The sequence below is a fragment of the Octopus sinensis genome, linkage group LG15, assembly GCF_006345805.1.
Source record: "Octopus sinensis linkage group LG15, ASM634580v1, whole genome shotgun sequence".
Lineage (NCBI taxonomy): Eukaryota > Metazoa > Mollusca > Cephalopoda > Octopoda > Octopodidae > Octopus > Octopus sinensis.
This window is the reverse complement of record NC_043011.1, coordinates 39,755,881-39,783,007: the sequence shown is the minus strand read 5'-3', so window position 1 is coordinate 39,783,007 and position 27,127 is coordinate 39,755,881. Positions and strand designations below refer to the sequence as shown.

At 36.0% G+C, this 27,127-nt stretch overlaps 1 protein-coding gene and 1 long non-coding RNA gene across 11 annotated transcripts in view; both read left to right on the top strand.

The window, feature by feature from the left end:
* Positions 1-27,127, top strand: part of LOC115220012 (sodium/hydrogen exchanger 9) — a 230,565-nt gene that overhangs the window by 127,641 nt on the left and 75,797 nt on the right. For all 10 annotated transcript variants that reach the window (XR_005002216.1, XR_005002215.1, XR_005002212.1 and 7 more), the window contains exons 6-12: positions 1,711-1,816; positions 10,146-10,281; positions 17,234-17,339; positions 21,573-21,661; positions 23,143-23,256; positions 25,098-25,209; positions 26,234-26,387. Coding sequence is in view for 5 of the 10 variants with exons in the window: in XM_029790317.2 (XP_029646177.1) it covers positions 1,711-1,816; positions 10,146-10,281; positions 17,234-17,339; positions 21,573-21,661; positions 23,143-23,256; positions 25,098-25,209; positions 26,234-26,387 (817 nt within the window). In the remaining 5 variants the exon portion in view is untranslated. The remainder of the gene's footprint in view (positions 1-1,710; positions 1,817-10,145; positions 10,282-17,233; positions 17,340-21,572; positions 21,662-23,142; positions 23,257-25,097; positions 25,210-26,233; positions 26,388-27,127) is intronic.
* On the top strand, positions 14,417-14,980 carry LOC118766298. Its single transcript, XR_005002218.1, has 2 exons — positions 14,417-14,822; positions 14,863-14,980. It is a non-coding gene; the product is annotated as an uncharacterized LOC118766298 (long non-coding RNA).

The window sequence follows — 27,127 nt, the reverse complement described above, 5'->3', positions numbered from 1 at the left end:
AAAATGAGAATATCTGAAATAAACTCCACTGCTCTCACAAATGAGAATACTAAAATGAACCTGACCACTCTCAAAAATTAAGTAAAAAGAAAAAAACGAAAAAATAATCCAGAATCCTTGTCTGGAACTGGATAGGTCCCAAAATCTAATCAGTTTGTGTCAGTTACAAGGCCAAACATCCCTGAAAGTTTCATCTAAATCCATCCTGCTGCTCTTCAGATATCTTGTCCATGGACAAACAAACAGACTAAGAAACACGACTGAAAACAATACCTCCGCCTTCGCTGAGGTGGAGATAATAATAATAATTTCTTTTATTAGCCACAAGGGCTCACATACAAAGTATTAAAAGACATGCAACAACACTAAAGACAAAAGCAGGATGATACAATGGGCTTTCACGTGTACACAGTGTAATAGCAAAAAAAAATTGAACAAATTAAAACTCCCAATAGGGGAGGTGCTTTAAGGTCCTTGTGGAAAAATCCTCAAAAGCCATGAGTGCCTGAACAACAGAGCAAGAGCCCTTCTCCTTCACAGGTGCCTGCTCAGAATTGGTCCTTTCACACTGGCCATTCTTCCAACGTTCACCCACCTTTCAACAAACTTGCTACAAGGCAACACTTCCATCTCCACCCTCAACTTTCTTTTCAAGTGAAACTTGGAAAAGTTGATGAGGGCTTGGCCAAAGAGAAAAGTGTCTGTCTTTAGCCCTTTCAAATGGGTCCACCATACTACCTCTTTTGCTACATCCACTAAACAAATAAAAATTGCCTGCCTCTCCTAGCCAAAAGTGGGCAGCGGGGCAATCTTCACAATGGACTCGGCTAATAGCCGGATTCGTCCCACACGTTACAGCAGGTGTTCAACATAAACCCACAGGTCAGCAATACTCGGGCACTTTTTATGCTTTTTATGTGGCACCTTGGTTTTAGGATCTCGATTCTGTTCTGGAGGGTGGGTTTTCTTGAATACAGCAAAGCACCACATGTCTTGCTTCTCTGTCATCTCCTGAGATTAGCCTTCACTACTTTGTCCCATATCTTCCTGGTTCTCTCTCTTCTACAACTTACCTCAATAGTAATTACAATTTCAAATTTCGGCACAAAGCCTGCAATTTTGGGTGACTGGGTAAGTCAATTATATCGATCTCAATGCTCAACTGGCACTTATTTTATTGACCCTGAAAGAATGAAAGGTAAGGTTGACCTTGGCAGAAACAGTCAACCAACAATTTATGCATATTGATGTAACTCTTCCTGATGGTAAATACATATCAGAAATGTACAATGTGATATGGCAATAAAATAAAGATTGACATTATTTATTGAATTCTACAATATTTCAATCGTATATTCGTCTTCTTCAGGATGTGAATGAAACATGAAAAATACACAGAAATGCAGAAATTCAAAAATTTCATCTAGGATATCCACCATTTCTTCATAGACAAAAATGTCAAGTTTTGCCTGTTTGTAACTGGTTAAAACTAGAAGACTTTGGGAGAGAGGGTGGGCTGGGAAGGAAAGAATTTTTTTCATTCTCCATCTTGAACCTGAACAAGGCAGGACAGACAAACTGTCGAAATATATTGTTCAGTTCAATAAACAAAGCCAATATCTGTTTTATTACAAATCACATTGCATTTTTCCTATTGTGTAATAATAATAATAATAATAATAATAATAATGTTGTGTTATTTCATTTCAGTTACGATTCTGGCTATTTTCCATGATCTCAATGTTGATGTTGATTTGTATGCCCTTGTCTTTGGTGAAAGTGTGCTCAATGATGCAGTGGCTATAGTGTTGTCTCGGTATGTATTACTTCACACTCACTCACTTTTGTGCGACTCTCGTTATACTGTCTGTTTGTCTACTCCATAGTTTCATAGTGATTTTTTTTTCCTTTCCATGTTTAATTTGATTCTTTCATTACCACCTGCTTTATTTTTATATTAACCCACACACACACACGTATATATACCATAAGGAGTGGGTTGACACTTTTCAGAGAGCACGTATTGTGTATGAAGAACTTAAGCTTGCTGCTCGAAAGTGCACTGCTGGTGTAGTGAATGGGGAAAGCTTGGTCTGCAATGTTTGCAGTCGTGTATGCTTGTCAAGAGCAGGGTTCATTAGCCACCAACAGAGCCACAAATGCAAAATATAGGTCAGTCCTAGAACGCACAATGTTCCTGGTCAGCAATGGTCTTCCTTGATCACAAGTAGACGGCCATCATGCACTCATATGTGTACACACACACACACATTGAATCATATTTGCTTTTTGCTTTAATTATGTTTGTTTGATGGCATGTTTGATAGTTTTAGACAAGTGGTGTTCAACCAGAGTTCACATGACCTTTGGGGGTCCATTTAAGATTTCTTTTTGTTAAAATTTATCTGCTATAAATTGGTTATACAGCTATTATACACAAAATATTTTAGTAATTTTCTTGTATAATTCCTTATAATATTTATAAAACTATAACAGATTTTTCAACCCTTTGGCATTTAAACTGGCTGTACCTGGCCCAAATATTCTACCTGTTTTATGTTCAAACTGGCCAGATCTAGCCACTCACACTTACCCTACAATGTTATTCTAAAAATAAGCAATCACATCATCAAAATTTCAAAGCCATGAGATAATGCATGATTAATCAAAAACAATGTGAATAAATAACTGTGGTGCATGGTTCAGTGGTTAGAGCATTGAGCTCACAATCATGAGGCAGTGAGTTCGATTCCTGGACCAGGCTGTGTGTTGTGTTCTTAAGCAAGACACTTTATTTCACATTGCTCCAGTTTGCTCATTTGTAGAAATGAGTTGCAACGTCACTGGTGCCAAGCTGTATCGGCCTCTTTGCCTTTCCCTTGGATAACATGAGTGGCACGGAGAAGGGAAGTTGGTAGGCATGGGCAACTGCTGGTCTTCCATAAACACAAATTTGCCCGGACTATACCTCGGTGAGGAATTTTCTAGGTGCAATCTCATTGACATTCAATACCCTTTATGGCTTAGTGGTTAGAGCATCAGGCTCACAATCATGACGTAGTGAGTTTGATTCCTGGACTGGGCTGTGTGTTGTGATCTTGAGCAAGACACTTTATTTCACGTTGCTCCAGTTCATTCAGGTGTAGAAATGAGTTGTGACGTCACTGGTGCCAAGCTGTATCAGCCTTTGCCTTTCCCTTGGATAACATCAGTGACATGGAGAGGGAAGGCTGGTATGCATGGGCGACTGCTGGTCTTCCGTAAACAACCTTGCCCGGACTCGTGCCTCAGAGGGTAACTTTGTAGGTGCAATCACGTGGTCATTCATGACTGAAGGGAGTCTTTAGCCTTTACCCTTTTACATTTGATAAGTGATCTGAAAGTTAAAGGATTAAACATTGAATGACCATGGTCTCCACTTGAGTAAAGTAGGAATTAAAGGGGCTCATAGGCCAAAAGTGGCTGAGAACCACTGTTTCAGAGTTACAAATAATTAAATAATTTATCCTAAATCCTCTCTCTCTCACTCTTTCTTTCATAACTCTTCTGCTTTGCTCTTTCTGTAACTCGCACAAAGTAACAAGTACTGAAAAGTTCCTGGCCTTGGGTAAAAGAAAATACAGGAGGTTCAGTCAGTTATGATTTTATCCAACATATTCCCCTCTCAGATTCACACATACAGTAACAATCCTTCAGTTTTCCTAAGCCCCGTAAGAGTCTGGTGCAGCCCCTCAGCTTACCAGCCCTGATCAAACCATCCAACCCATGCCAGCATGGACAATAGATATTAAATTATGATGATGATGATGATGTTCAAACCTGTCACTTTATTTTTATCCAATTTATCAGACTGAACTAAATACATGTGCCGTGTCTTCAGTAAAGTCGAGTAGTTGAAGGTGGTTAAAAATAGGAAGGATTTACCTCTGTGAAGATATTTAGTGAACATGACCCAAAATATAAAAGAAAAACAAGACTAAATTGGAAAATGAAAATAAAATAACATATACATGGCGGTGCCCCAGCATGGCCACAGCTCATGAGCTGAAACTAGATGAAAATGAAATGAAAAAAAATGAAATACACATAAGTATTCTCTTTCCCTTGTGCATTCACACATGAATAAACAATGCATAAACATAAAATGCATTCATGCATGCAAGCAGTCACACCCATTTGCAATTCACAAACACACATATCCATTTTGCTGGGTGGTTGGTATTAGGGAGGGCATCCAACCATAAAAACCATGCCAAAGCAGACACAGAAGTCTGGTGTATGCTCTTGCCCGACCAGCTCCTGTCAAATCATCCAACCCATGCCAGCATGGAAGGAGGACATTAAACGATGATGATGATGATGATATGCATAAAGAAATATTCATGCTTTCACACAATACATAAATGCAGACACACGCAAAGACAGATGGTGCATAAACGTTCACAACACCAACACAATACTTTTATGTAAACACATATATAGTATATAAACCATACAGACATATAGGTCATATATTAATACATGCACGCACACACACACTCAATGCATTAACCTATACAGAGACATAGATAATGCATAGACATATGCCAAAGTATTCATAATGAATAAATATATCCACACACACACACACATATAGACATATATAATGCATACAGCCACACAAACATAGATCATGCATAAGCACCACCCCCACACACAATGCATAGAAATGAAAGTCTGGCAATTTAATTGCCAATTAAATCAACAATTGTCTAGATTTAACATTCATTTTGCTTGTTTAAATATAGCTTAGGCTAGTATTTCTAATTCACCTATTTACTAGATGGTTTCTCTAGCTAATTCACTTCAAGTGTATCTTGCACTCGCTACACAATTGATTACCTTCCTGGGGCAATCTGCAAACAGTGGATTTTTTGGTTTGTTAAGTTCTGTTTGGGTCTTGCACCTCACTGGTAAAATGTTTCTGGTGGTGAATCACCAACTTATTGTCTAAACGGGAGATTGACCACTGAACGCATTTCATAGTCCCACCAGCTCAGAGGGATACCAGAACTTGTATACTACTTCAGGAAAAGAGAGTGTGAAGTTAGATTTTTGTCCTGGACAAGACCTTGACCCTTTAAAATTCAGATTATTCTGTCTTATGTAATGCCTTTTTCTTCACTTTGTTTTGAATAAATTATGCATTATCTTGTAGCTCTGAGATTTAAAAGATATAATTGGTTATTTTGAGAATGACATTGTAGTTTAAGCATGAAAGGTCATCTCTGGCCAGTTTGAACATAAAACTGACAGAATATATTGGCCTAATATGGCCAGTTTAAATGCTAAAGGGTTAAACTGCCTCTGATAGAAAGGTTCCAGCTCAGGAATATATGAATTTTGGGGAGCATGGAGTTAGCCCTTAGTCATTGCTGCTTCCAGGTATTTTCTGGCCTAGTATGGTAGTCCCTGTCATGTATCCCAGGTATGGGCCAAATATCTGAGGGGGCTGGCTTTTAGACATGTATCACACAGGTTTGCCAATGTGTGAATATGCCCTGATGTCATATAAATCAGTTTAAGGCATACAAGGGCCCTGTGACTAAAGGGTAAGCTGAGTAGAGTATATAAGCTATCAAAAGGCAATGCGAAATCACTGCTGTATTTTTCTCAAGAAAATCATGAATCTTCAGATTGCCTATACCTGAACAGGACACACACATAGAAAGAGAGAGAGAGAGAGAGACAGACAGACAGAAAGAAAGAGAGATGTCACTTCAGTACATAGTCTTCTGTACCAAAGTACATTTTCCTCCTATTTTTCTCTCTCCCCTCTATCTCTCCACCCTTCTCTCTCCACTTATCCCACTTATTTTCTTCTGGATATATTTCTCCTCCCTTTCCTATTTGCTCTGTGTACTCTCTCTCCCTCTCTCTTTCTGTTTCTCTCCGCTTTCTCTTTCTCTATTAACTCCACCTCCATCTAGAAACGATAATACACTTTAAAATTTTCAGTATTTTTCGAGAAGTATGTAACTAATACACCTTAAACGACACTTTTCAACAAAATTCAAGACAGAAATAGAGAAATACAGGTAAATAATGTCAAAATTTAAATTCACAAGGCTTTGGTGGGCCCAAGGCTTTAGTAGAAGACTCTTGCCCATGGTGCCACGCAATGGGACTGAACCTGGAACCATGTGGTTGGTAAGCAAGCTACATACCACACAGCCACTCCTGCGCCTAATCATCTTCGCTATAAAATTATTATAACGAGTAGTAAAACACAAAAACGTGTGTGCGTGTGTATACAGTGTGACAATGGCTTAATTGACTAATACTTTGAAGTCACTGTAAATGATATTCTTGTCTAAGAATAATAAAATTTATACTGTACAAAAGCATAGAGTAACCCGTCAGATTAAAGTAAAATCCTTTTTATTATAACCGAACATAAAACAAATATTCATGTAACACACATACATTGAAAGCAAAAAACAATGTCACCACCACTTCTTCCACCACTATCAGAACCATCTGCAATAACCAAACATCTGCTGCCACCACTAGTAACCAGTTCCACCAGCAGCACCACCCCTCCAACAACAACAAAGAAACAAATGTCACCACTATTACCAATTGTAATTAACAAGCATCTGTTACAATATGTAAACAGCCCTTTTAAATCTTTAGATGTTGAAATTCACAAAGAGAATGCTCAGCTACAACACATTCAGTTATTGGATTGTGGCCATGCTGGGGCACTGCATTGAATGGTTTTAGTTGAACAAGTCACTCCCAGTACCTAGTTTTGTTAGTTTGGTACTGATTTCAGTAGTTCTTTTTGTGTCGCTGTAGGTTACTGGATACCAAGCTGTCATACGCATGCACACACACACACACACACACACACACACACACACACACACACACAATATGCTGGTAGTCCATTGGTGTCCAATGATGACAAAGTTTGTGTTCTCAGTAACAAGAGCGCATGTGACTCCACAGTTCAAAGCTGGAAGCACACAGTTGCTCACAGATGTCACAAAGATAGTCTGTTGACTGGATTGAGGTGGACGCTGCCCTGTAACATCTTTATCTTGTAACTTTGAGGTGCTGTCACCAGTCCTCTTCAGAGGCAGCTGCTGCTCATGAGAGGAGAGATCTCCACATTGATCTGCCTGTGGCAGAGGCTTCAAGTTTGCATGGACTAATGCCACTCTATTTGAGGTTAATTTTCAGAGTGTCCATGTACCTCAGTTTAGACCTTCCTTGTTTGCTTGAGCCCTGCATGGGATTGCTGCACAACAGGTACATGGTTGTCGGTCATTCTGATGACATGGCCAGTCCGGTATAACCCTTTAGTGTTCAGATTATTCAGTCAAATGTGATGTTTGTTTATTTAAGATGGCTTGAATTAATCATGCATCATCTTGTAGTTTAGAGATTTCAGTGATGTGATTTTTTAGTTTTAGAATGACATTGTAGGGCTGAGGTGAGATCTGGTCGGTTTCAATATAAAATAGGTTAAATATTTTGGCCAGATATGGCTGGTTTAAACTAAGCCTTCAGCAACATTGACTCAATGATTGTTGAACTAGCTCTCTCCAGCACTTCTTGGTTTGTTACTCTGTCGTGCCAGTGAATGCCATGATCCTGTGCAGTGCTCTTGGGCAAAACTGTTCCACCTGTTTCATGTGCTGGCAGTATGGGGCCCATATTTCATATCCATAGAGTAGTGTAGAGGTACTACAGCCTTATAGATCTTGAGCTTTGTCGACAGTCTGATGCCTTTCCATTGATGGACTTTTACTTTCAGTCTGCCAAGTACTTGGCTGGCTTTCTGGATGAAATTTTGCTGTCCAATAATCTATCAGCTGTGATTGTGTTGCCAAGGTACATACATACATTTATGAATTCATATATACACACACACACACACACATACATACATACCAGCTTGTTGTTCCCTCATCTGTCTTCATCTTTTGTTTTTTGGAAATTTGAAATATATATATATATATATATATATATATATATACATGACAGGTTTATACAAAGTTTCCATTTATTACTTACCAAATTCATGCACAAAGCATTGGTCGACCTGAGGCTGTGGTAGAAGAAACTTGCCTAAGGTGCTATGCAGTGGTACTGAACTCAAACCCCATAGTTGCAAAGCAAGATTTTTTAACCAGACAGCAAAATCTGCACCGTGACAATTTTTATAAACATAAATTTTATTTTCAGTATAAAAGGAAAGAGAAAGAAATTCTTTCCTCTCAACTCCATTTTTCTACCACAACGACGACGACTGCCTCATCCAGGGGAAACATAATCATTCATCTGCATTATGAAATTGTTATAACATTTCTGGATGCATCTATTCCTTTATTCTTTGACTTGTTTCTGTCACTTGACTGCGCCCATGCTGGAGCACCACCTTGAAGGGTTTTAGTCGAAGAAGTCAACCCCAGGACTTATTTTTTTTTAAGCCCAGTATTTATTCCATTGGTCTCTTTTACCGACTGAGTTATGGCAGATGTAAACACACCAACACCGGTTGTCAAGTGGTGATGGCAGTCAAGCACAAGCACAAAGACACACACACACACATATATACCACAGGCTTCTTTCAGTTTCCGTCTACCAAATCCACTCACAAGGCTTTGGTCAGCCCAAGGCTATAGTAGAAGACACTTGCCCAAGGTGCCACGCAGTGGGACTGAACATAGAGCTATGTGGTTGGAAAGCAAATTTCTTACCACACATCCATGCCAGCACCTATGACAATGTTATTTTAACATTGTGCAATTTGCATTCTTTTAACCCTTTGAACCTGCCAGTTTTCTGTCCTGAGCATATAGTATATATATCCACTTGGCCGTTAACTATTTAACCAATAAAAGACCAGTTTACATCACAGATTAGGCTTCTATTCACGGCCAAACTTTTGGGAGGAATCTTCGAGAATTGCTGGCGTGACTGGCATGCTAAAGTTCAGTTTTGGAGGTAGAAGTGAGAAAATAAAATAAATAACATGAAATAGGTGTTTTATTTGTTTATTTATCATAAATAACAACAAAAAACTGGTACATGAATAGGAATAAATCATAACTGAATTTTTTGCAAATTTTCACTGGGAGCTCAGGATGGAAGTTATGTCAGGATAGGTTGAAAGGGTTAATTTGAATGTCAGCTGGTATTTCAAGGTATTTGACAATGTTCAATAAAAAATATAATCAATTCTATAAGAAATCTCACAATCACTAAGTTTGTTTATTGAAGTTTAACCAGTTTTTCTTTTGTAGTAAAAATGTATGCCTCAAGTAAAGTATATTTACATTGTTAATGTTCTGTTGCAATCTGGAATGCAAGTTTGATATTATAGATGTATTGATATATCGCAGGTGTATAAATGTTTCTCTCAAATTTTGCTTGACAAATCTGCCACCACTAATGACCACTATAACAAGTAAACAAGAAATATCACAGATTCTCTTTCCTTCTTTCTCTTTTACCCTTTCTCTCTCCTGTTACCATTATTGCCATCAGCCCTCGCCATGACTACTTTAAGCTAATTTCCTTATCATAATAGATTCCTAACATTAAAGATACAACAATGTTCATTATATGATAATTTATTTTTCTTTGTCATTCCCCTCCTCCTCCATTCTTATGTCGTTTTCTTTGTACTTTTTTTCTTTCTTTTGTCAATTTCATTCTATATCCTACCTGCATTTACTGAACAATAGCATCATTTTGGTTATAAATTTCCAATCAGCCAATAACTAGCTTAGTGCCTTTAATGGTAAAAGTGAGAAGGGACTATATGTGCAATTCGGGCAGAATAAATACCACAATATGGTTTTTTTTTTTTGTATTGTAAGTGTATTGGTTTGTCAGTTTTCTTGCAACATATACATCTCACCGAGACACACACACACACACACACAACTATAAACAAGCTTCTGCTCAGATTTTAATAATCAAATTTTACCTGCAAGCTATTAGTCATGTCCTGTGGCTATATCACAACGTACTACACAGCAAACAGAATCAAACACATGGTTGTGAAACAAACATGTTAATTACTTAATCATGCCACTTCTCTTAAAATTAATTAAATATTTTAATTGTCTTTTTTTTCCCCTCTACAGAGCTGTTGAACAATATGCCCATGCAGCGGGAGGAGAAAACCAAGCAAATGCTTTCTTTGGTTCCCTGGGCAATTTCGTTGGAGTCTTTTTGGGTGCTTTTGTGATCGGTGCAGCTATTGGCTGCATAACAGCTTTGATATCCTTTTACATGCAAAAAAAGCCTTATTATTACTATTAGGTTGTCCCAAAAGTTCGTAAACACTTGCGAAAATTGAATTTTTACTCGCCAAGTACTAACAAAAACAACAAAAATTATTCCTCAAAATAAAGACCATTATTTTCCAAGACTTTCTACGAACTTTTGGAACAACCTTATATTATTATTATTATTGTTGTTGTTAGTATTATATGTTTGACTTTTGCTTTGTATTTGTACAAGTTGATGAGTCCAAGTCTCACCCAGAGACCTTGAGACAAATTAGAAGTTCATGTTGGTGTTATGCCTAGGGTGTCATATATTTGGTTTTGCACATAGTATATTGTTCTAGAGAATGTGTAAGAAAACATAAGAAAATTATGAGTTTGTTTGAAAATTTGAGATTATTATAAAATAAGTATTAACTGAACACTGGGGTCATTAGTAGAAAGGATTCTTCTTATTACTATTACCATTTATCCAAGTCTATGAGCCTAGTGTCTTCCCGACACCTAGGGCAAAAAACTCACTGTTTATATTGATAGGCCATTAAAATCAATACACTGGATTGTTCATTTACAAACTCAAATGATGTTTTGTAGAGAAAAAAAAACAACAAAGAAAAAGAACATTTACATGGTAATCGTTCTTGCAACAACAATTCTCTTCTCAATACATGTGACATACCAGTTAAAACATTCTCTTGCATTTCTTACAGAAATGGTAAACCAGGCATCATTCTCTTTCAGTTTCTTTTCTATCATTCCAAGTGCTCCTATAATCACTGGTGTTGTAACCACCTTGAGATGCCATACCTTTATGATTTCAACCAGCAAATCGTTATATTTTCTGAACTTGTCAATTCTTTTTCCAAGATCTTATGATCACAAGGAATACTCATGATTTATTGTGATTTAGCAGAATTTGACCTCAGAAATTTCTCTGAGGTCAACTTTGCCTTTCATCCTTGATTAATGGTAACAATGATTTCAAATTTTGGCTAAAAGCCAGCAATTTCAGAGGGTGGGAGTAAACTGATTACATTCACCCCAGTGTTCAACTAATACTTATTTTATCGACCCTGGTAGGATGAAAGGCAAAGTCGACCTCAGTGGAATTTGAGCACAGAACATGAAGACAGACAGAATGCCACTAAGCATTTTTCCCTGTATGTTAATGATTCTGCCAGCTCACTGCCTTAATAATAATAATAATAATTTGTTCATTTATTGGCCACAAGGGCTTACAAAAATCAATTAAAACATAAGGGGACAAAACGCAGGATGAAAGTTACAAAGGGTTTTGTCCGTTTGAAAAAGTCTGTGTACAAAAGCAGGATAACAATGAAATATAAGTAACAATTAAAACTTCCAATAGGGGGAGGCGCTTCGAAAGGTTACTTGTGGAAAAACCCATAAAAGCCATGGGAGCCTAGTCAAAAGTGGGGTAAATAATAATAATAAGAATCCTTTCTTCTCTTAGGCACAAGACCCGAAATTTGTGGGGAGGACTAAGTCGATTACATTGATCCCAGTGCATTACTGGTACTTATTTGATTGACCCCGAAAGGATGAAAGGTACAGTTGACCTGAGTGGGATTTGAATTCTGAAAGTATAGATTTGAAAGAAATCCTACTGAGAAACTCTTATGTTTCACCAACAATTCTACCGGCTGAGATGGTACTTTAGTTTACTAAGTCTGATAGAAAGAAAGGCAAAGTTGATTTTAGTGGGGTTTGAACTCAGAATGTAAAGAGCTAGAACAAATACTACTTTTTTTTCTGGCACGGTAACAAGTGTGCCAAAGTGGAAAACTAAAACAACAATAAATAAATAAAGATTATTTGTTTGTTTTACGATAGAGCTTGCAAATGGAGACGAACATGTAATAGTTCAAACTTCAAAAATAATATCAATATTTACATATTTATGAGAGGTAATTCTTATTGTGTAAGGCAAACCATATGGCGCACGCACACACATCCACAAACACACACACACACACACATGCCCACACACAGTCAGGCAGAGAATCACACATACACAAACACTCAGACATGCACACAGAAAATATTTCCATTATTAATCAGTCCATACAGTGAATGGAAAAATTTAGTGTTTTAAGATGAGGTGACTTCTATTTGTGGAATAAATGAGTAACTACCATTGAAAACTGTTTTGTATATGATATGTAGCACAGAGGAAAAAAGACACCTGTAGTAGCTGTTATTGTTTAGCCCAGTGTTTCTCACAGTGGATATCAAGGCTTTCTTTTGGTGGGATGGCTGTGGGGGTTAAAAAGAGGACGGATAAATTGTTATGTTTAACCATTTCACTGCCATATTTTTGTTGAAATATACTGCCTTTGATTCAGTTAGTTTCAAAAACAATGTTGTCATTATCAAATTGGTGTTTAAGGCAGCGAGCTGGCAGAATCGTTAGCACATCAAGCAAAAGTGCTTAGCAATATTTTGTCCATCTTTTCATTCTGAGTTCAAATTCTGTCAAGGTTGACTTTGCCTTTCATCCTTTTGGGGGTTGATAAATCAAGTGCCAGTGAAACACTGGGTTGATGTAATCAACTAGTCCCTTCTTCCAGATTTTCAGGCTTTGTGCCTTTAATAGAAAGAATTATTAAATTGGTGTTTGCAATAAGAATTAGCATGAGGGGTTTTATTCCAGATCACTTTAAACCGAATGTTTCTCTCAAAGAGCTAGGGGCCATCACTTTAAACAGAATGTTTCTATTGGCAAGCTGGGGGCCATCACTTTAAATAGAATGCTTCTATCAAAAAGCTAGGGGCCATAACTTTAAAAGGAATGTTACAATGAAAGAGCCAGGAGCCATCACTTTAAACAGAATGTTTCTATCAAAGAGCTAGGGGCAGTCTCAGATGGGTTGATCTCAAAAGGATTAACTCTTTTGTTACCACATTCCTGCTGAAGGACACCACCTTTGAAGATTAGGTAAATACCCTTTGAAGATGAAAAAAGAGCAACCAATAAGCCACTACAGAGAATTGGACCCTATACCTCTCAAATTCTGGTTGAGCGTCAGTTAGTTTAATGGTACCGAGCACTCAGCTGGAATTTCTGAGGTACAGACTTCGATTCTTTGTAACAGTTTGCTAACCACATTTTTCCATCTTCTAAGAGTATTTACCTGATCTTTTAAGCTGATTTCACAGCTATTCTGCATTTGAGATTCCATTTATTTTCTGCGAAATACCAACTCACTTGCCATTTTAAAGTTCGTTCATTAAAATGGGATCATTTTTGTTCAAATTGATTTCAAATTTGGTTTATTGGTGTAGTTTTGTATGGTAATCATTGCCATGAAATTCAGTTTCACCATAAATCAATAAATAAATAGTTAATAGCTTTTAAATTTTGCAAATTTTGAGTAACTTTAGCCAATTGAAAGCCACTGACATATAGGTGCCTGTTTCCATAGTTACAAACTAAACTGCTTACCCCTCTATTGCTGTCCTGTCAAGCCACATGGTCGTTTTTTGCTAACTAAATTGCTTAAAACAAACTATGAGGTGGTTGTGTGATGTGCTACAAATAACAGCCAAACAGGCCTTAAATCATGCACCAATTTTTTTTTTTTAGTTTTTGCATAATCCTATGAACTCCATATGTAGAATAAAAATTCGCAAAAATTTTCTAAAAATTCAAAAAAATATGAAAAAAGTTATGAGAGGTTAGGCATATGTAAAGCAGAATTCTTCCTGTATTTCATTTGTTTACAGTTGACAACATGTGCAGTCATGCACAAAATGACAGCTTCCAAATCTTGTTTTCTGACTGGGTAAAAATGATCAAACTTTAAACCTCTAAAACTTTTTCCAAAAAAATTTTTCCTGGAAAAAAGTAAAATATCTCCTGAGATTCAGCAGTCTCAGGCATGTTGGTAACAAAGGGGATTAATAGGATTAAGGTGGTTTTAAATTTCGAAGTTTATTCAACCCCACGACAATAACGGAAAAATTATCTACATGCAGACTCTATTCAGTCTTATCTGAAGTCAACTTTGACATTCATGAGATAGTAACATCAATTCCCAGACTGGGTTGTGTGTTGTGTTCTTGAGCAAGACACTTTATTTCACATTACTCCTGTCCACTCAGCTGTAGAAATGAGCTGTGCCATTACTGGTGCCAAGCTGTATCAGCCTTTGCCTTTCCCTTGGATAACATCAGTCGCATGGAGAAGGGAGGCTGGTATGCGTGGGTGACTGTTGGTTTTCCATAATCAACCTTACCTGGACTTGTGCCTCTGAAGGTAACTTTCTAGGTACAACCCCATGGTCATTCATGACCAAAGGGTGACTTTATCCACATATATATGTGTGTGTGTGTGTGTGTTTGTACACCCCCCACCCCACCAGTTAGCATCCAGTGTTGATCTGTTTATGTCCCTCATAACTTAGCAATTCAACAAAAAGAGAATGATAGAATAAGTAGCGGGTGCTTAAAAAATAAATCGTGGCTAGATTCGTTTGACTAAAAAAAAAAAGAAAAAAAAAACCCTTGAAGGTGGTGTTCCAGCATGGCCACAGTCCAGTAACTGAAACAGGTGAAAGAGAAAAGATATGTTAGGGTGAGGAGAGATGCGCAGGTGATGATTAACCTTTGTTAGGCCTCTCTGGTAGGTGTGAGTGGTGTGATCAATGACCAGCCTGAACATCTGGCAGTAAAAAAAAAATAACCATGGCTTGGATCCAAAGTTCTGGCCTAAATATTTACAGCAGAGTGAAATTTATCTGCTAAAAAGCACCCAAACTGCTGGCTAGTTGTCTGAAAAAGCTAGCTGGTTGTTTTAGGTCTGCACCAAGGTTTTAATTTCATTGTTGTTACACTTATGAATAGTCTTGGTAGCCCAAAAGTCAGTCATTTGAGAAGGGACAGTGCCCATGGTATTTGCAACCCCTACTAGACTGGTGAGTTTAATGTAGCTGGAACATTTCATCGTCGTCATCATCATGGTTATGGTTAATGTCATCCTCATCACCATTTAATGTCCACTTTTCCATGCTCGCATGGGTCAGATGGAATTTGTTGAGGTAGATTTTTCTCTCATTGGATGCCCCTGCTTGTCGCCAGCCCTTACCTATTTCCAAGCTAGGAAATATTTCCCCACGATTAGACATGTTTGTTGTGGATGACTGGAAATGGACAACACCGCTTGTACGACTATGAGGCTCCTAGTTTGTTAAAATGACCAACATGTGTTTCTGCCACTCATCATCATCATCATCACCATCCGTCCACACTAAGCTCATCTTAGGACATCTGTGTTACCGTTTGACAGATATACCATCCTAGTCAAACACCCTGACCAACACTGTTCTCAACAAAGGGTCACGCATCAGCTGTGTCGGCACCCATCAAAGTGCTCAACATGCACAGCACGCTTTGCACCAGATAACGAGCCTTTGCTCAATGAAGGCCTGATCCCTTCAGGGCCGTAGTAGAAGACACTTACCGAAGGTGCTTCACAGTGGACCTAAGCTCAAAACCACATACTTAAGAAGCAAACATCTCTACCACATAGCTATGCCTGTTTCAGGTCAATATTTGTAGAAAATATTCAAGTGGTGGGAGAGTATTCCCTGGTTGTTGCAGTTGTAATGGAAAAGAACTGGAGAAAGTATTTAGTTAAGCTTAAAAGATGATAATATAATCTCTCTTTGTCTGTCTCTCAGTTTCTCTGTTTCTATTTCTCTTTCTCTCTCTCTCTCTCTAAAGAACTCTGTTTAGTTGAAAAAAAAACTGTTGTCTTTACATGTTCCCTTCAAAGTGTAGACCTTTAGCATTTGAATTAGCCAGATCCAACCCAAATATTCTGCCCGTTTTATGTTCAAGTTGGCCAGATCTAGCCTTTCACAACTACCCTACAATGTCAGCAGTATAATAGTTTCACTTTTCATAACACTATAGTTTCACTTTTATTGTTTTACATTTATTTCACTAATTGTTTCACTTCTATTCTTTTTGTCTGTGTGCGTGTGTGTGTTTCCTCTATGCACAGCAAAACTGCTGGATCTGTGCCAAATTTGGCTGTCTGGAAATTACGTCTGGAAATTTCCCCCCTAGCTATACAACCTATTCTGCACAGCCAAACCACTGGATCAATCTGTACCAAAGTTGGCATGAAGGTTTTTCATTACTCGAGGAAAGGTTCTAGGGGAAGTGTCACTAAATTTTTACCTTTTTAAAAAACAGAAACATGTTTTACATACCTGTTGTATACGTCAATTTTGTTTTTTCTCTTTAAAGGTAAACAATTCTGATAGAAACAAGCACGATATTGGATAATTGTCTGTCATACGTGTATGACCCCACCTCTTTTTTTTTTTTTTTAAGTGTAGATAAACACTTTTTAATTGTAATAATGAAACAAGAGGTTTAGTCCTTAATGCCAAAATTAATTTCTCTTCAAAAATATAAGGGTGACGATGTCTTCATTCCACAGATCCCACTAATCCCATCTTAATTTAAACAGCTCCAGTTCCCAGTGAAACTAAGTTTTGCTATTTCCATAAGCAAATCTCAAGCACAATCTCTCAAAGTTGTTGGACTTAATCTTGCTTCTCGTTGCTTCTCTCATGGGCAGTTATATGTAAGATGTTCGTGAGTTGGAAGTCCCAAAACTCTTTTACTTTGTACACACTGAATTAAAGGACACACTGAAAACATTGTATATTTAGAAGTTCTACAAAATTAAACTGTGATTGATTTCAAGATTTGTTTTAATAACTTTGTTTATATTCACGTCATCTGGCAGAATTTTTTTTTTATTATCAGAATATATATATCTATTTCCTTTAACATTCTTTAAATTTCTGAGCAATGCCAGGTAATTTTGCTAATATATATACATATATATATATATATATATATATAGCAATGCATATACATATGTATGTTTCCTTAACTTGATTTACATGACAAAATATACAAAGATTCGAGAATATCCTTTATTAGAAACAGCACTGTTCTTCTTGATGTCTTACAGTACGTTCCAAGCTGCCGAAGCTGCTGGACTAACAGGTACGTTGGTGATGTGGTGTCCTTAATGAGTGGTCAGTTAGTAAATGGGTGAATGCAGATAATGGTGGAAGTGTGTGAGAGTGTAAATATTTGTCTGTGTGCGTGTATGTTCACTTATCTATATGTCTGCATATGAGAATTCTGTATATGTATATTCAGGTAATTATTATGGTATTGTTTGGCTCCAGACTGGCCCTGATCATGCTGACATGGCCAAAAATGATTCCGCCATGACCTTCTTGTTCATTTTCTTCCTACATGCTAGCGCCCTAAGGATTGCATATTTGAATATGTTCTTATTTCTTAAATGTTAGGTGGAATTTCAGGGAGATTTGGCTGATAGCTGCTATTTCTAGCAGGTTAAGTCACTATATAAGAACTCCCTTTTTGGTTTGATGTAATATGTGTGCACATTGTTTGCTTTTTCTGCATGTTTGTGTGCGTGTGTGTGTGTGTGAGTATCTATTAATTTATGCATATGAGTAAGCACTGTAAAGTAAGCATATGTATGTGTATGTACATAATGCAATATGAAAATTGCGTATGTATGTGAAGTGAAGGCGTATAGCTCTGTGGTTAGAGTGTCAAGCTCACAAACATGAAGTAGTGAGTTCAATTCCCAGAGCAGTCGGTGTGTTGTGTTCTTGAGCAAGACACTTTATTTCATGTCGCTCCAGTTCACTCAGTTGCAGAAATGAGTTGTGACATCACTGCTGCCAAGCTGTCTTTGTCTTTCCCTTTGACAAGCTATCTTTGCCCTTCTCTTGGACAACATTGGTGGTGTGGAGAGAGGAGGCTAGTATGCATGGGTGACTGCTGGTCTTCCCTAAACAACCTTGCCTGGACTTATGCCTTGGAAGGGAAATTTCTAGGTACAATCCCATGGTTATTCATGACCGAAGGGGGTCTTTACCCGTTTTACATATTTGTAAAATGGTAAAAGTGTGTGTGTATGATTGAATTAATATGTGTACACATATGTGAAAATGTGTGTGTAATAGTAGTGCTTTTTATGTAAATAGGGACATGATATATGTATACATGAGCAGAGAGTGTGTATGTGTGCATGCATGGTGAATGTGTATGTGTGTAGAATGTGTGTGTGTATGTGTGTATGCATGCTGGATGTGGATGTGTGGTAGATGTATGTGTGTGTATGTGTGACAAATATTTGTGCATAGATATGTTGAATGTGTGTGTGTGTGTGTGTGTGTGGTGCATGCATGTGCATATGCATTGTGAATGTATGTGTATGCATGATGAATGTTTGTGCAGTGAATGCATATGTGCATGTATGGTGCACTATTCCTGTTTACAATCATCTATTGATCGATTTTGTGCTTATTACTTCCTGATGTAATTAAAATTTATGATGTAACTAAGATTACCAAAGTTATGGTTTCAATCTTAATGACTCATTACCAATAATTGCAGGCTTGTATTTGCTTTTGTTCGCTTGTTGTTGTTTTAAACCATTATTTTTTTATTTATTTAATTTCCTCATTTTCCTTTAAAGTGTTAATTTTTTAGTTGATTCAAATTGGATTTTGATCAAGCACATAACTAAGTTTTGTAGGAAAAAAAATCAATGAATTACATTGACTCATTATATTACTGGTACTTATTTACCAATCATTCTTTATGAGATGACGAACATGAAAGACATTTAGTGCAGCATCCTACTGTCTCTGTCAACTTTGTATAATTCATTAACAGCTTAAGATTTAATCCTTTAGCATTTAAACTGACCATATCTAACCAAAATATTCTTCCTATTTTACATTCAAAGCAACCAGATCTCCAACCTCTCACACCTACCCTGCAATGTCATTCCAAAAATAAACAGCCACATCATCAAAATCTTAAAGCTATGAGATAATACATGACCAATTCAAAACAATATGAATAAATAAGTATTGCATTCGACTGTGTGATCTGAATACTAAAGGGTTGAAAATCAGTTCCTAAGTAGGGTCTCAAAGTTTTGGAACCCAGTCTCAAAGCCCTGTCTTTGAAGTCCAAACCTGAGTTTCCAGTCTTCAAGTCCTTTTTAGAAAGATGGCTCAATGGTTAGAGTGTCAGGTGCACAATCATGAGGTGCGGAGTTCAATTCCCGGACCAGATTGTGTGTTGTGTTCTTGAGCAAGACACTTTTTATTTCATGCTGCTCCAGTTCACTCAGCTGTAGAAATGAGTTGTGACATCACTGGTGCCAAGCTTTTGCCTTTCCCTTGGATAATATCGGGGGTGTGGAGAGGGGATGCTGGTATGCATGTGCGTCTGCTGGTCTTCCATAAACAACCTTGCCCAGACTTGTGCTTTTAAGGGTAACTCTCTGGGTGCAATCCCATGGTCATTTGTGACCGAAGGGGGTCTTTACCCTTTAACCTTTAAGCCCAGTTTTGAAGTCACTTTTAGAAAGAAATTGATCACAATAACTGAAGGACAGTAGAAGACTGGGATGGATGCTTCACTGGATCCAGTTCATTGCCTTACTGACCTGAGTTCACATTTTGCATATATCGCTGCTGATGCTTTTATGCCCCACTCTATTTCTCTCTCTCTTCAGAGTGAACAAAATGAATACCAGTTATATACTAATGTCTTATTTCATATGCTATAAATCTCTGTAGAAAAAAAAAAAACCCAAAAATCTTAGGATTAATCTAAATATTGGTTTGTAAATAAATTTGTTTATTCCACTTGACATCCGGTTGTCATATGTCTGGAAAGAAGTAAAATTTATTCAAATTATAAAAGTGATAGAGATGAAGTCTAGAGTGACAAAAATACCATCAAACAATACAGTAAAAATATTTTCTATTTTTAATTCAAATGACAATGGAAAGGATTAAAATAAATGGAAAGAAAAAACAACTTATCTGACAACTCTACACAGACACACTCACAAATAATTTTATATAATATATATATATAAATACATTACTGTTCTGTTTTAGAGCATGGTTCTTTTTAGAATATATGATACACTGATGATATATATATATATATATATAATAAATCTCTGAGCGAAGTATAAACAATAGCCGCATGACATTGTGAATTATATATGCCGCCTAAATGTGGCTAACCCTTAAGGGTTGATGCTACTGTAGCTTTTAACCCCCAGGAAGGCATCTCCAGCTGGCTATTGACACACTTTCTGGGTCCTCAGGCTGGAGATGGGAAAGATGACTTCCTTTTGCAAATACTGATAGGGCACAGAAAGTGTGTCAGTAGCTAGCTGGAGGAGATGTCATCCTGGGACTACAAGCTACAGCAGCATCAACCCTTAAGGGTTAGCCACATTTAGGTGGCAAATATACTTCATGATATATATATATATATATATATATATATATATATACCAGAGTAAGCACATAAATGTGAAACAAGGTGGGAAAAATAGTACTCAAATACCAGAGGTAGAGTAACATGCTTTATTCATGAAGCTGCAAAAACATCACAAAGCTGTCTGGTGAACGTGAAACTCTGCATTACAGTTTTTTTTTTATGTCTTTGCAGCTTTATTAATCAAAGTGTGTATGTATTTATTTATATATATATAAATTAGAAAAAAAACCCACCTTTTATCAATTCAAAATGAACAATTAAATTACACCATCTAGAAAATTACATATAATAGAAATATTAAATATAAAATAACAATAATATACCGATGATTACGTTTTATTTATTATTTTGCACATTACTTAATCATCGGTATATTATTGTTATTTTATATTTAATATTTCTATTATATGCAATTTCTAGATGGTGTAATTTAATTGTTCATTTTGAATTGATAAAAGGTGGTTTTTTTCTAATTTCTATATATATATTATATTTTGTGAAATTTGATTTAGTATTTCTAAATTGAATTTTCCCCTGTAAGTTAGGAATAATATTCCCTCAAATTATTATTATATATATACATATATATACATATATGTTTATCATTCTTAAATAAGAATGTTATTGACAGTGACTGACTTTGAAGTTTCAGCCAGCTAAGCCATCATTGGATTGTTTGATGGTGGCAGCTGGCCAAAACTATGAAGCCACTGTCAATAATATTCCTGTTTAAGAATAGTAAATTTGTTCGCTGCAAAAGTGTGGATAACCCATCAGGTTAATATAAAATTGTTTTTATTATAACTGAACATAGGAAAAAACATAAATACCATCATCATCATTATCTAACGTCTGTTTTTCCATGCTTCCATATTTCAGGAATTGTTGCTGTCCTATTTTGTGGTATTACTCAAGCTCATTATACTTATAACAATCTCTCGTCAGAATCGAAAGCGAGGACAAAACAAGTAAGTAAAATGGATCAAGTGTTTCTGTGAGATTTTTATCAAGACCGCTGTGTTTGGCAAGCATTATGTAATGATTAGAGCCTGATTGGTGTAATTACTCTAATTATGAATTTTTGTCTGTGAGTCGGCTCTTTCAAGTTGAAACTTGCTACACAAAGCTGTTTACCTGTTTGTCAGTGACTACACGCTTTGAACTGTTATATTGTATTTAAGGTGCAGACATAGCTGTGTGGTTTAGAGGATTGATTCCCAACTACATGGGTTCAGGTTCAGTCCCACTGTGCAACAGGTTGGGGTAATTTCTTCCCCTATAACCCTGGGCTGACCAAATTTTTTTGTGAATAGTATTGGTGAACAGAAACTGAAAGAAGCACATTGTATGTGTGTGGGCATATGCATATATATTTATATTTACATGAGAAGGCACGTAGTCTTGTGGACAGCCATATTGCACTTATGATTGTGAGATTGTGGTTTCAATTCCCAGATCAGCTGCGTGTTGTGTTCTTAGGCAAATCACTTCTTTTCATGTTGCTCCATACCTCCCAGATGTAAATGAGTAAGCCTGCAACAGACTAGACTTCTGATCAGGAGTAATGTGGGTTTGCTCACCTAGCCAGCAGGGTGACACCATTCAAAAGCTAAAACAATGCAAAGGGCCTTGAGACCAGCAATGCATAATAGTATCCAATAGTCTGATCAATCACATAATATTGTATATATATGTACATATATATACATGTGTGTGTGTATATATATATATATGTGTGTGTGTGTGTATATATATAAATAAGGATAAGATCGTTATTTAAAATACTGATCATATCAAGTGGCCAGCATGAGAATAAAAACCTTATAGGTATTAATTATTTATTAAAATTATAATTAAGGGTATGTAAGAGATACTACCATGCTAGAGATAACATGGTTTTAGAGTCAAGTTTTGACTGCTATCTCTAGCATAGGGTGTATCTCTTAGATGCCCTTAATTATAATTTTAATTATATATATATATATATATATTAGTATTTTATAAGCTATATATATATATATTAGTATTTTATAAGCTATATATATATATATTAGTATTTTATAAGCTTAAAGCTTATAAGAGATCACTGTGAAATGACTAAAGAAAATAGTCTAATAGTGGGATTTATAAAAAGTAGGTTTTCCCTATGCAAACAGGAAAACCTACTTTTTCTGTCGGGGGCTTATATGCCCCATTATTAGACTGTTTTCTTTAGTCATTGTTCAGTAATCACTTACAAGCTTTATGCTTATAAAATACTATTATTATTATTATTATTTACAGAATTGTAAAAATCAGTGCTGCTTACCAAAAACCGTCATACACACACACATGCATATATATTATTATTATTATTATTATTATTATATTCACTTGTAAATTATTAAATTGCTTTTTTTTTTATTTGTCATATGTGTTTTCTCATTCTTGTTTGACTTTCTTTTTGCAGTTGTTCGAGCTATGCAACTTTTTAGCTGAAAATTTTGTATTCCTCTATATTGGAGTGTCTGTATTTACTTTCCAAGCCATGAAATGGCATGCAATTTTTATATTTTCAGCATTTGTATCCTTTTTCTTAACATATTTTTCTAAGATACCATATAAACTGTACATTATTTACATTTGACGGGTATATGTCCTTATCTTGTTTGTTGTTAACACAACGTTTCGGTTGATATACCCTCCAGCCTTCATCAGGCGTCTTGGGAAAATTTTGAACCTGGGTTCTCATTCCTAAGGTATTTTTTGATGTTGTTTATTATTATTATTATTATTATTATTATTCAGGTCAATTATTATTATTCAGATATTGTGAAGGCGTCGAGCTGGCAGAAACGTTAGCACACTGGGCGAAATGCTTAGCTGTATTTCGTCTGTCGCTACGTTCTGAGTTCAAATTCCGCCGAGGTTGACTTTGCCTTTCATCCTCTCGGGGTCGATAAATTAAGTACCAGTTACGCACTGGGGTCGATGTAATCGACTTAATCCATTTGTCTGTCCTTGTTTGTCCCCTCTATGTTTAGCCCCTTGTGGGCAATAAAGAAATAAGTCTTTCAGATATTGTTTTATTATGAGGGGTCATCAAGCATAATGATATAAGTTTTGTGTCATCCATATTCAGGAAGGAAGGTCATCATATGTAACTGATTCCTTGATATATTTAATTTGTGCCCTTGATCCTTTAGCATTTAAACTGATCATATCTGAATCAAAAGTTCTACCTGTTTTATGTTCAAACTGGTCAGATTTTGCTTCTCATACCTCCCCTGCAATGCTATCCCTAAAATAAACAATCATATCATTGGAATTTCAAAGCTACAAGATAGTGCATGATTAATTCAAAACAGTGGGAATAAACAAGCATTATAGTTGACAAGAGTAATCTGAAAGTTAAAGGGTTAAGAGAAATTACTTTGTCATGTCCTTATTGGTCTGGGTGTTGGAGACAGTGCAGGTTTGATGTAGGTTCAACAGAAACCTTAGTGATAATTGACAGAGAATTGTGGTTGAGGACAGTGACTGTAGGTGATTGTGGTACTTAACTTTTTTGAAACCAACCTACCTGAATCTGCCCCTGGTGCTCTGGAATTTATTACTTTATGTTTTAAAGTAATCCAAATTAAAATAATCCATCAAAATTTTGTGCTAGTCTATGTTCTAAACACCAGCTTAACAATGATAGACATTTTGTTAAATTATAAATTATTTTCAAAATTATTGATACAGAAACTGCTTTTTAATGGAATTATGGTAACACATGGATTAAACCTTTTGATACCAACCTGCTTGAGGTCATCCCTGGTCCTATAATACAAATATTTTCTTCAAAGGGATCTAAGTTAAAACCTTCCATCAAAATTTTGTGTTAATCTATATTCCAGACACTAGCTTAATGATGCCAAAGTTATTTTACTAAATTCTAAATTATTTCCAAAATTAATTGATACAGAAGTAGCATATCTGAACAAAAATATGGTAACAAGAGGGTTAAAAGATGTGGCAGGTGAGGATAGTTGGTAGAGTCAAAGAAGTGATTATCATATTTTGGAGATTGGACATACTCTTGAGTTCACTAAGTCCAGGATAAATTCCTAGACAGAAGGACTGATAGATAGATGACTAGATGGATTTATTTATTTATTTATTTAGCAAGGTTAGGGGCTCTGAAATGCACATTTATAGGGACCCAACCAAAACTGGTCAACTGGTCACCTTATTGAGTCCACTTGATTGCTTGTATATCATTTTCCATAACTGTATGTGAAAATGGCAATTTTTTTCCTTCTGTTTTCCTTCCGATAGATTTTCTGTGTGGTTCCTGTTATTTATAGAACTGAATCTAGAATATATTTATAAAACTATAACTCTATCAGACATTAATTATTTTCCTTAACAGTAATTCATTTTGCAATAATTATAGCAAGATTTTCTAATGTTTACCCGCTGTCCTATTTGCTAAATTTAGGACGGAAGAATAAAATTAGTTTTGCTTTCCAACACATGATGATGTTTGCTGGTAAGTCATTGTTTATACATCTATCTATGTATGTTTAGTATATTAATGATTTATTCATTCTTGATTGTGGAACCTATGACTATCTGATTGTGTGTGTGTGTGTCTATATATACAGACATAGATGTAAGTTAAATTCAACTTAGGTTTAAAGTCAACAAACAAAGTTTGCTTTAGAAGCGTTGAGATGTATTGAAAGATACAGATAAGGAAATAATTTTCTTCTCAAATGCAGGATAAAGCTAATAATATAGCATGAACAGGATAACCTATCCATATTTTGCAGAAACACATCCATGTATATATCCACACACACACACAGTACAAACAAAAGTCTATCTCCATGTCCATTAGACTTCAAGGTCACATGATAGATATTTAGATAATTAACATTAAAACATATGGTGTAGATTTAAAAGTACTTGAAACCTCTCAGTGTCCATCTTTTTTTTCTCTCTTTCTCTTTCTGTGAATGTGATATATATTTGTGTATGAATGTGAATGCATGTCTGTGAATGTGTGTGAATATTATCTGTGAATGATTGCATATGTATGCATGTATATACAAGAATGTGTACGCATGTATATGAATGTATATGTATGTGGATGTATATATTTATATACATATGTGCAAATTATGTGCGTGTATGCAAATGCATGTATATGTCTGTATGTATATAAATGTATATGTGTGCATATACAAAAATGTATATATGTATGTATGTGTGTGTATATATATATATATATATACTCTTTCACATATATGCATACATATGTGTGCATATATATATATGTATATATATATATATGCATACATGTGTGCATATATATATATATATATGTATATATATATATACACTTATACACAGACATTCCCAAATATGCATACCTATATGTGTGTGTGTGTGTGTGAATGCATATGGATTTGTCTGCACTTAAATACATATGCTTAAGTACAAATATGTATCAGCTTGAATATGTCCTCATAATTGACACACGTATGTCCTGATTTTGTATTTCTTTACAGGTTTACGAGGAGCAATCGCTTTTGCTCTAGCCATTCGAAACACGTCAACGGCAGCCCGACAGTACATGGTATCTGCCATCATGATGGTTGTCCTTGTGACAGTCATAGTGTGTGGAAGTATGACCACGCCCATGTTACAGTGGCTCAAGATCAGGTATGAAATAACAAAGACAGAATCAAAAATTCTCCTCCTTTGCTTTATAATTAACCCTTTTGTGACCATATTTCTGTTCAGAATACACTGACCTTGTTTTAATTGATTTTGAAAAATAACATTACCACCACCATTATCATTTGCCCTGTAGTCTCCATGTGGCCGTTCTACATGTTGATGTAGCAGACAAAGCTCTCTCTCCCTCTGTCTGTCTATCTATCTATCTATCTATCTATCTACTATCTATCTATCTATCTATCTATCTATCTATCTATTTATCTGTCTATCTATCTATTTATCTATCTATCTATCTATCTATCTATATATTTATCTGTCTATCTATCTATCTATCTATCTATCTATTTATCTGTCTATCTATCTATCTATCTATCTATCTATTTATCTATCTATCTATCTATCTATCTATTTATCTATCTATCTATCTATATATCTGTCTATCTCTCTCTCTCTTTCTCTCTCTCTCTCTCTCTATCTATCTATTCATCTATCTATCCATTTGTGTCACTCTCTGTCTCATTCCCTCTCTTCCTCTCTGTCTATCTCTCACTCTCTTTGTCTCTGTCTCTCTGTGTCACTCTCTGTCTTTCTCTATCTCTCTGGACATTTCCTAATCATATCAACGATGGAACAATGGCATAATTTGGGTTCAGCAATGCCACCATTTGAGTGTACTCCGACAAAGCCAAATGGCATCACACAATAGCAACATAATCTTCTGT